Source organism: Trematomus bernacchii, unplaced genomic scaffold, assembly GCF_902827165.1.
Source record: "Trematomus bernacchii unplaced genomic scaffold, fTreBer1.1, whole genome shotgun sequence".
NCBI classification, from domain to species: Eukaryota; Metazoa; Chordata; class Actinopteri; order Perciformes; family Nototheniidae; genus Trematomus; species Trematomus bernacchii.
In genome coordinates this window covers 12,016,425-12,027,313 of record NW_022987973.1, presented here as the reverse complement: position 1 = coordinate 12,027,313, position 10,889 = coordinate 12,016,425, and the positions used below count along the sequence as shown (strand labels likewise).

Genomic DNA, 10,889 nt, shown 5'->3' with positions numbered 1-10,889 from the left:
TTAAAGTATGTCTTATCAAACTTGAAAAAATGAAGTTGTTTTAGGTTAAATATTGAGAGGGTAGTGGGAGAATTAGTGCTGATTTGTTTTCCTCATTAATGTCGCAATTGCAATCCTACATGTAAAATATCCTTAATCCTAAATAAAAAAGATTGTTTTAGTTAATTAAATGACAGCCTACTTACTTTTAATTCACTCTAAAGTATATTGCTGTTGCCAATATATAGCCATAAAGTCACAAAAATGTCCATTTATTGACATAGATGGAAGGAGTGCTCTGATATTTCACTTAATTAAAGAAATAGTCTCTTTCAAGTACAGTCCTATACTTTAAAACGTAACTAGGTCACTGAGTCAATTTTAGATGAACATTTTTAATATTATTTAAAAAAATGTATTGATGGTTAAATGTATAAATCAATAATGTTGCAGCTTATATGCAGTTTTTTTATCATGTAAAAGGTAGCAGAAAGTACAAGTACCTGAACATTCTACATAAGTACAGTCAGTCATATTTCATCTCTGGATGGTGCCATGTGTAGTGAGTACTTATGAATGAACCACACAGATGACCTGTGATCAGTGTGCCTCTGTCCCCCTCTGCAGGACGTCCTCAGCAGCCTGATCACCCACTGGGAGGAGAGCATGTGGATGAAGAATCTAGTCCCATGGTGAGGTTAATGCTAATCGTGATAGGGGTTGTTTATTACCAGACACCTAACATGTTAGCATTAGCTTCACTCTGGGAGATCTCACATTAAAACTAACCAGAAGGAGCAACATCCGAGAGTATGTAAGAAGTCATTCAACTCAATGATGCAAAAACAGGCACAACGCATGGACCAACACTCACTAGAATATCCATCTCTGAAGATGTCGAGATACTAAGTTCTTAGCTTTGATTATTATTTGGTGCAACACATATTAGAGATCAAAAAGTACAAACATTCTGTTGGTACAGCAGTTACTTGTGACTTGTTACAGGGACTTATTTAACTTTCACTTATGTGCAGATTGACTTCTTCCTGCATCCTTTATTATTCTGTTTAATGTGTATTTCAAGTTTACAGCATAACTCTGCTCATTTAAAATATAAAAAGGGGTCCAATTAAGGAAGTTGAAAGCAGCCAGCATGGTGAAACACGTGTGCCATGAGCTCATGAAGAGAGGAAGAGGGTAAACTCACACTCATTGACACAATCCCAACCATGTGCTTTAAATCCTTGCTGTTGAATGTAAATGAAAGATTAAGTGCTTCTTTTGAAGATCCTCATGTTGACAGAGATAAAACATAACAATTAACACGTGACAGTAACATCACTGCCACAAGTTTTTTTAAACATAAAAATCTTGTACTTTGCATTTATGAAATATGGCATTCACAATATGATATTAAACATGTTGTTTTTAGAGTTGAAGAGGATTGTTATAGCCACTTTTAACTCAGATTGTGATCGATCGTTGTCCCTTTCTTTTGTGTGTAATTTACCTTTTTGTGAAAAATGTGCTCCACCAGAGATAACTGTATATGTAAGCAATTATAAACTAAGAAAATAAACTCATAGCAAACCCAATAATGGTTTGAACTTTAAAAACATTTAATTTTCAAACCAGAGAATATGCTGAGACTTGGTTCTTAATAATTCACCTTTGTCATATTGTGTTTATTTTACAGTATGCTTGTTGCTTTTTCTGAATGCAAGTAAAATCATAAATAAATAAATAAAATCAAAGACAAACATCTGAATTCTTTCCTTTTCTGATATGTATAATTTTATGTTTGCATCATAAATTAATTTTGCATCCAGTTTCCCTTGTGAAGTCCATGTCAAAAGCAAGAAATAGACCATTAAATTATAAATAAGAAAGATGTGGGCGGCACTTTGAACCCCCATCCAGCCGAGTCGCAGACATTTCTGCAGTTCAGCCGTTATTTGTGCTGCGTTAGTCTTGTGACAGAAGCCCTATGTAATCTTTTAAACCACTTTATCATTAGTTCAGAGTCTCTGAAAATGAGAGGATTACAGCCTTGGCTCCCTAAATGCAGACTATACAGGATGTTAAAGAAAATCCACTCATACTGACACATCCATCCAAAGACTATTTTAAAATGCATCCATTGAATAACAATTCAATATTGAGCTCAGGATTCAGTGGAGGATTTTTAAACTGTTCTTTAATTAAGGAGTTAACTTAATGTTAAGAAGTAAACGTGTCCCCTATGGTCTGTGCATGCTCGGCACAGTATGGTTCATTTAAGGTGATCTCTGAGTCGTTTTTCAGTTTGTCACCACATCAACAGGGCAGACCACAGACATATATCCCAACTTATGTTGCAGGTCAAGCCATGTACAGACAAAACATGTATTATTAAATTAAACTCAGATTAAATGATCATGAGAAATCATCATTAATGCAAGCAAGAGTATAGAATCCAAATAAACACAAATAACTTTCTGTACAGAAATCACAGTTTTTCTCACTAATTATTCCCATATATCATAAGATCTTAGGCAACTTAGGTATATGATTAATTTGAATGAAATGCCTTTACAGTACATAGAAAACAAACTTGATAAAACAAGATACATTTAATAACCTTTATCATAATTATCAGCTCACAGAGATGGATATATTCAAACGTGACAAAAAGAATGTTTTTGGGAAAGTGGAGTTGGAGTAAAATAGTTTTACAGTGTGAATAGATGTTTCTTTCAATCATGTACTATACAAGGCGTTGAGAGAATACACCCAACCTCCTCTACAATGAACACCATATAAAATACAGCCTCTCATGCCTTCGGTATTTAGCTCAGTATCTGTATGTGAACACAAACTGTGCCAACCAGCCAGTGTATGGGCGGACCGGTCAGTCAGCTGATGACTGAAGTACTCCTCACACTCTCTGTCCTCAATACATGGATTTCGTCACACGGATGATTTTATAGGCAATAGCGCACAATGTGGAAAATCTCATACAAGTGCAGGAGGAAGACTCGCCGCTGTGTGGGATTTCACTCAGGAATGCGTCCTGTGTGCGCACCTGGAGCCGCCGGAGACATGCAGAGTCACCACGTTTTGTCCCGTTTCCACTCTGCTTTATGATACGGAGCCGCTGTTATCCTGGGATGGGGAGACTCGCATGGAGCTGCTGTGCCGCGGCGCTGCTGGCCATCATTAGCTCATGTCGGGCAGTCACTCTGGAGTCCATCCAGTGGAGCAGCTCCAATGCAAAGTAAGTGATGGAGCAGCTTCACACAACTTTCTGCTGCTGCTTTGTCGGCGTATAGTGGGACCTCATTGATGGAGTAAATCACGACACCACAGTTTGGACGTTTCATTTGAATGGCTGTAGTGCTAAAACTATTAGTTCATTCATTACAGAATCCTTTTGATTCATTGTTTAAATTAATTGATACATCAATGCCAATAGGGCTGCAATCAACATTTATTTTCATCATGTGTATTTTGTCAATGTTCTCAATGTCCTGAAATCCAGTGTAAGATGTTGCCTTCAACTAATTTACTGAATAAACTCAACAATAAATATACATTTTACTGTCACATAAAAAAAAGATGCGATGTTGAGGCTTCAATAAGGTAATTTATTGGTATATCTTTTTTAATGACTTAAGGATTAATCAATTATCAAAATAGTTGAAGATACATTTTCTGTCACTCAATTATTCAACTAAATGTGCATCTTTTAAATGTAATATTTTTGGGGTTTTGGCCAGTTCTTCCAACAAAATCTTTGAATATGTCCCCTTTGGACCTTCTTTTTTTAAACTTGTGATGGCCATATTTTATTCCTTTATTAATTGATCTGATGCAAAGGCTTTAGTGTCTGAGCATAAAGTATATCTTATCTTATGTTGCAGTTGATTAAAAAAACGTTGTTGAATGCAACAGAGATGCTTCACTCAGCATTTTCTTACACTTCATCTTTTCACCCACTTGTCTCTCACACAGATTTATTCCAGGTCAGGGTCTGGTCCTGTATCCTCAGATCGGGGACAAGATGGATATCGTGTGTCCCCGGGCAGATGCCTCCTCCGGGGGGAACGAGGAGTTCTACCGAGTGTACCTTGTCTCCAGAAGTCAGATAGAGAGCTGCACCATCCACAAGACGGACACGCCCCTGCTGAACTGTGACAAACCCCACCAGGATGTAAAGTTCACCTTCAAGTTTCAGGAGTTCAGCCCCAACCTGTGGGGCCTGGAGTTCCTGAAGGGGAAGGACTACTACATCACCTGTGAGTCCCTCCTGTGAACACGTAGAAATCAGTAACACAGAGCCACAAGCTGCTGGTTCCTACAGGTGGAATTGAATCAATGTTAACAACTGTTTCTTTTTTCTGGTGAAATAGAAAAGGAAGCCGTCCTCCTATGGGCCCCAACTCAGTTTGTCAGCTTGCGTGAGAGTCATAAAAACGTGGCCTCGTTATTGGCCCGCTGTCGGTTAAACCAGCATCTTAGTGGCAAGTGATGCATGAGATAGAGAGCAAGTCTGACCATGTAGCCTCATCCTCCTCGCCACGATCTGACAGCACACTTCGCTCTGGCAGGCCAGTGTGATTCCAAGGGCTTACATGCCCCAAATCACACAAGGCTTTTACAGCATCAGGCAGATTTGATGGGAGCTTTCATGGCAACGTGGCTTGTAGACTGTGAGATGTTGTTATCTGACCTAAATGCTGCTAACAAGTCTATGTGTGTGTGTGTGTGTGTGTGTGTGTGTGTGTGTGTGTGTGTGTGTGTGTGTGTGTGTGTGTGTGTGTGTGTGTGTGTGTGTGTGTGTGTGTGTGTGTGTGTGTGTGTGTGTGTGTGTGTGTGTGTGTGTGTGTGTGTGTGTGTGTGTGTGTGTGTATGTGTGTGGGGGGGGGATGTGACGGGGTGAACTAGAGTTCTTAGTGTGTGTGTGTTTTTGTATATGCATTTATTTGGTCATTTCTATGTTGTTTAAAAAAAAAACACATTTATTCTCTTTGTCAAGCAGACATTTTGCATTTACAGCCGAGACGTTTAGTCAGTTTAACATGAATATTTATGTGCAACTATTTTGATAATCAGTCCATAGTTAACTTCATTGGGAGATGCTGCATCTGTTCTGGTTCTAGCTTCTTAAATATGAGGAGTTGCTGCTTTTGCTTCTCATAAGTGAAACCAAATATATTTTATTTAAAGGGGGCCTATCATGCAAAATGCACTTTTGTACGTCTTTTATACATGAATATGTGTCCCCGGTGTTCCAGGGAACTCACCAAGTGTCAGAAAACACAACCCTCTCTATTTTCCTCCATACCCAAATCTCTAAAAAAGGGGCTGCAACGGATCTGATAAAAACTGATCCAGATTTGAACACTGTCCTGACGTCAGGACAGTGGCGCTAAGGCTATTGGGCCAACTCCACCAATCAGGAGGAGACAGCCACGGCCATTGCCGTTTGAAAGCGCTGGAGACGCTGTAGTACATATGCCAGGCCTGTAGATGGTGCTGTTCTCACAGAATCAGCCCTTGCAAAAACAGAGCTAACATTTTTCAAATTGAGCGAAATGAGGCATGGCTAAAATGCATGATCTGTTTGGTATTTTGAAGAAAAAAAAAGTATAAATATGCCTTATATAGGTATGGTCCTACACTATATTATTCAAATATAGCATGATAGGTCCACTTTAAGGACTGTTGATCAGACTCTGCAAACAATATGAAGACTTCTCTTTGGGCTCTTGGGATTTTCTGACAATATATAAAACAGTCAATCAATAATTAACATTTGGTGCAGCCCTAGCACAGGATCGGTTGTTTGGTTGTTTATACGCTTGTGATTATCTATACACTGCAAGTAACATCTGCATTCTCTTGCCTGTGATGCAACATTCGGCAACTGGCTCAAATGTCTGCAAAGATCATAATGGGACCTCGCATTTCTTAAATATCTATAATTATGATGATTGCATGAAAAATAAAACGTTAATGTTCTCCTCTCTCTCTGTATGTCAGCCACCTCTGCAGGGTCTCTGCAGGGACTGGATAACACTATTGGAGGGGTGTGTAAAACCAAATCCATGAAGCTGGTGCTGAGGGTTGGCCAAAGTAAGTGCTTTGTGTGTGTGTGTGTGCCAGCATGTGTGTACATCTGTGTCTGCAAATAAAAAAAGAACCACAGCTATCTGACTAACAAAGTTAAAGTAGTGATGACAATAGTTTTATTCTGGTTATGTTTAAAGCAAATAGTATTACCACCTCGCTGGTGTTATTAAGTGGTCAGATAGTCTTGATGATCTATTCATTCTCTCACAGAGAGATTGCGTGAATTATCTCAAAATCCCTAATTCAAAGCGCTGGCAGCTTAAGGCTTCAGTATTATCCCTCATGCAATCATTCAGACTGTGGCGTTCAATAATCTTTCTTTCCCCTGTATTAACATCAGAATAGCCAGTGGACCGTATCATTCTTGTGCTCTTATAACATACATTAACATTTAATAAAGCAGATATGGAACATATTAACTGAGGTCACTATAAATGCCCTGCGTTTAAATCTCTCTGTTACATATTATGGACACAGAAACCTAGCGTTTTTTAATTTGTTTAACTGTCATTACAAACCTTAAGGAGGTTTAATTTATTTAGCTGCACGAAATCAGAGTTAAACAAATTCTGTGTGTTGCTAAAAACTTTAAAAGCTGAATCTCTTAAAGCTCCAACATCCAATCTTTGACCTCAGAAATGTGAAGTATTATTCAAATAAATTATTCAAGGGTTTGAGGGGGAAAATAAACATTTAGTGTGTTTCTTAACTGATCCTTACTGCAAATATGGGGCTTTTTTCTTGCTGTGTCTGCTACTGATGTAAATAAACCTTTTAACAGCAACAGAAAAATTAATCACTCAGATTTAGATTTAATCTTTTGTTAATCTGTACAGAGTTTCTGCAGTTTAAGGTCTTGTGTTTAGATTAATTTGATGTCACTACCCTTCTGTTTAGATTTGGATTTATGAGTTGTGCATTTTCAAACCCGAAAATATGATGTGGCGTACATTAAATAAAAAGGATATGTGAGGAAACATTTTATTAAAGCCAGTTTTGAATTAGTGCTACATACAGAAATGTTGATTAATGTGTGTTGTCCTCATAAAATATACATCTAATCCTGAATTAAGAGAGAGGATTTCAAATGTTATTTTATTTAACAGGTCACTGAGAGGCCAAAGTATGTGCGTCTACTGCGGTACTTTTCATTTGGGAAACTGCTCAGTGTGGACACTTTGCACATACAAGAATATCTGAATCTATGATGTCAAATGAATTCCTACAGTCCTTCTTTTACGTGAAGTGTTGTTTGTATCTCTTGTCTGCAGGCATCATGTTTTCCGCCATATAACTCCACTTATGTCATATTGTACTTATAAAGAAGAGTCTTTTGAGAGACTTACAAAATAGTTTTTCTAGAATTATCCAGAACTTCACTTAAGTAAAAGTAGCAATAAGCAATTTAAAATTCTCAATTAGAAGTCAAAGAATCCTGCATGAGTTCTGTACAATTACAGAAGTATGATCAACATTTTTTTTAATATTCTATTGCTAATAACGATTCTTCAGTGTGTAAGCAGCATTTATGTTGGAGCGGGTTGAGGGGGGGCTGATTTTAACTTTTTAAACACAGATTCCTACACTCAAAACTATTTATCCGTTGACTTAAATAAATGTATTATGTAAACAGATAACACATAATTGTATTAGGTTAGTTGATAGTAATAGGTTCAACTTAATACTATTGCTTTCAACTAACCTAATACAATAGTGTGGAACCTGTTGACATGATACATTTAATTGAAGTTGCTGATCGTGTTTATCAATTATTTTTTTAGACTTTGCACAGATTTTGATTGCTTTCTTTTGTGAAATATTCAATTGCTTCTCCTTTTTTTGACCTTGAATGGTATGAAAGGGTATATGTCTTTTTGGTTTAACTTCTAAATCTCAACATCTGAATAGTGACAAAGAGCCCAACTATAAACCCTTTTTGAAAGGGTTTTGCCAAAAAAGCTGGAAACAGCTGTTTGAATCCAACAATGTGTATTTTATAGGCTTATCATCATTTTTTAAAAGGTAATTAGTAACAGTTGTCAGAAACATGTAGAGGAGAAAAAAGTATGATTTTTAACTGAAATATAGAGAAATATAAAACAATACTGGACATGGTTAGCTCGGTAAATGTTTTTTAGGCTGTCATTTGATCTTATTTTCTATAGAGCTACAGAACATATTATTCAACAACGTTTTGATTCCCAAAGTTTCTTTTGGAAAAACCCCAGTGAATATGAAGACACAAATGTGTAGGTGGAGAAAGTGAAAGCATTTTCTTTTTGTTAATGGTAGTTTTTCCAGGCAAGAAACAAAGAGTTTTGTGACTCAGAACAAAAAATGTATTTTGTTCAATAAGGTTACTGACGCATTTTTACCTGAATGACCTTTCAGAGTAATATAATCAGAAAACCAGGCAGAACAACCTCTTCTATGACTCTGACACCATCACAGATTATGATTCAACAGACTTCATTATAAAGAAACATTTTTCACATGACACATTCCTTCCTACATACCGCCATATGGGGAAAGTTAGGAGAAGTGATGAATGGCACAACAAGCTATATGTGATTCTATTTCCAACTCACTTTTCCAGGCTCTTCAGATCCACCTTCAACCCTCCAGGAGTCCCCCACCAGATTCCCACCCACACGTCCAAAGTCCAAGAACCCCTCTGCAAAAGACAAGGATATAAAAAGCACAAATGGTATGAAATCAAGACAAAGATATTACCTTAAAATAAGTATACGTGTGTAACATTTCAAAACATAATGATCTTTAAGAGCTTTACAATTATTATACCATTATTATATTTTGGCAGTTTTAGCCAAATAAATCAATTGGCTTTCCAAAGTTTGACTGAAACAACATCCCAGATATTGTATATTTCGGGATGTTAGTAGGAACTTGTATGTAAGATAAGAGTATATAACATTGTTAGCTATTTCATTAGACAATAAGGGACAGTCTTATTGTTTCCACACTCCGATTTGTACAGGGAGACTGTATGGTTCTCTTTATGGTTCTCTGCCCTGGGGCAAAATGACAGGAGGCCAGTCACAGGCAGCAGCCATGCGAAGGTCAGATGGATGCAGGGGAGTTTAAGGATTTGAGGACATCTGTTGGGGGGAATGTGAACTTTTTTAATTTTTTATAAACAAGCTCTTTTTGTTTATTATAGGTTTCATGCAGTACCTTTAAGTTAAAAGTTAAAAAAAAGATTCACATCGTGAGATAATTTATTCGCATTGTTAATCCGAGAAAATGGCCCCCATAAATCGACTATCACTGGATTAAAGCATATTCTCTGATGCTTTGCCTGAGGCTTTTCATGTTAACACATTATGATCATGATTCCCCAGGGCATTAACTGAGAGAAAATGTTTTCAAATCGTTGTGCCGGTTGCCCAAGTTCACCCTCAGTGTCTCCTCTTTCTCTCCCAGCAGGACCAACAGAGCCCAGCTCGGGGCCACCACTGCTAATGTGGGTCATCTTTGGAGGTGTTATCCTCCTTCTCGTCATCATCATTTTGGTGGTGGTGCTCTGGAGGCGCCGGAGCCGTCAGCGTGACCGCGTGCCAGACAGCCATCAGTCTGCCTCCGTATCCCTCAACACTTTGTCTGTGGCTAAGCGGGACAGCATCAGCAGCGAGAACAACGGCTCGGACCCCAGCGACGTGGTCTTCCCTCTGCGGGCATCTGAAAGCATGATCTGTCGGCATTATGAGCGTGTGAGTGGGGACTACGGGCCCCCTGTGTACATAGTTCAGGAGATCATGCCCCAGACTCCCACCAACATGTACTACAAGGTCTAATGTTTGCTGCTCTAATGCCAGACTCTGACTGATGTTCCTAAACTGTCTGGGACACGAAGCATCTCTATTGCTTTAGATTTAAATTGTGTTGCACAGTAGGTGTGAAGAAAAGTCACATGGGGATCATACATACAGATAGCATTACTGCACTGCACATACTTTTTCTTTTGTGAAGAGAGACAATCAGAGTCAAAGTGTTGCGTCTTACACATCATCCAGCAAACGCCACAGGTAGGATGTAACTTAATAGCCCACTGTACAATTTTGAGGTAAAATTGTAATCTTTACAGGGGGAAATATTGTGCTTTTCACCTTACTACATATACACGGCAGATTTTACACACAAAAAAGAGAGATCATAAATGATATTGCATCTTCATTTAGTCAACTCATCAGTATGTAAACTGCTTTATTTAAGTTCCACTTTGGCCAAACACAAGGTAACAATATATTGGTAATAATGACAATTAATATATATATATATATATATATATATATATATATATATATATATATATATAGTAACATTCTCATAGGGTCCCTTTTTCAGGGTACTATTACTTTTGATACGTTGAGTACATTTTGCTTATAACATTTACGTACAAAACATATGAAAAAATAAATAAAAATGAGGCCTTGTAAGAAATGAATCTACCTAATATTTATACAATTTGAGCAAATTATTATTCAATTATTTGGTTAGTTTAAGTTGCCGCTAGCAGGAGATACAGAAGTACGCGCTGTCCAAGCACCGGGCTACTGAGCAACTTCTTCCCTCCGTCTTTGAGACTCAGCAACTCATCCTTTTTTTACAAACAAAATAATAAATAAATGTTGTTCTTATGTCAAATTAAAGGATAACAACTGCATTCCTTTGTGCAACCCTGTGTTGTCAAATGACCGTAAATTAACTTTGAAATGAGTCAGTGACTGTTGGATAACTGATCATCTGTTGATGTCATGGTTTAAGATTTTCAAATG

At 37.6% G+C, this 10,889-nt stretch overlaps 1 protein-coding gene across 1 annotated transcript; it reads left to right on the top strand.

Annotated features, from left to right (window-relative positions):
* The first annotated feature begins 3,003 nt into the window (after nucleotides 1-3,003).
* LOC117471734 (ephrin-B2a-like) lies at nucleotides 3,004-10,151 on the top strand. Its single transcript, XM_034116935.1, has 5 exons — nucleotides 3,004-3,235; nucleotides 3,973-4,256; nucleotides 6,004-6,096; nucleotides 8,690-8,836; nucleotides 9,538-10,151. Exons 1-5 carry the CDS (start codon nucleotides 3,102-3,104, stop codon nucleotides 9,906-9,908), a joined length of 1,029 nt encoding a protein of 342 aa, XP_033972826.1. The 5' UTR covers nucleotides 3,004-3,101; the 3' UTR covers nucleotides 9,909-10,151.
* Nucleotides 10,152-10,889: the final 738 nt, after the last annotated feature.

Bases quoted from the DNA above. Each gene is read 5' to 3' on its own strand.
- LOC117471734 (XM_034116935.1), top strand. From the start codon at position 3,102: ATGATACGGAGCCGCTGTTATCCTGGGATGGGGAGACTCGCATGGAGC. The intron at 3,236-3,972 runs GTAAGTGATGGA...TCTCTCACACAG, and splicing joins TGGAGCAGCTCCAATGCAAA to ATTTATTCCAGGTCAGGGTC. The intron at 8,837-9,537 runs GTATACGTGTGT...TTTCTCTCCCAG, and splicing joins AAGATATTACCTTAAAATAA to CAGGACCAACAGAGCCCAGC.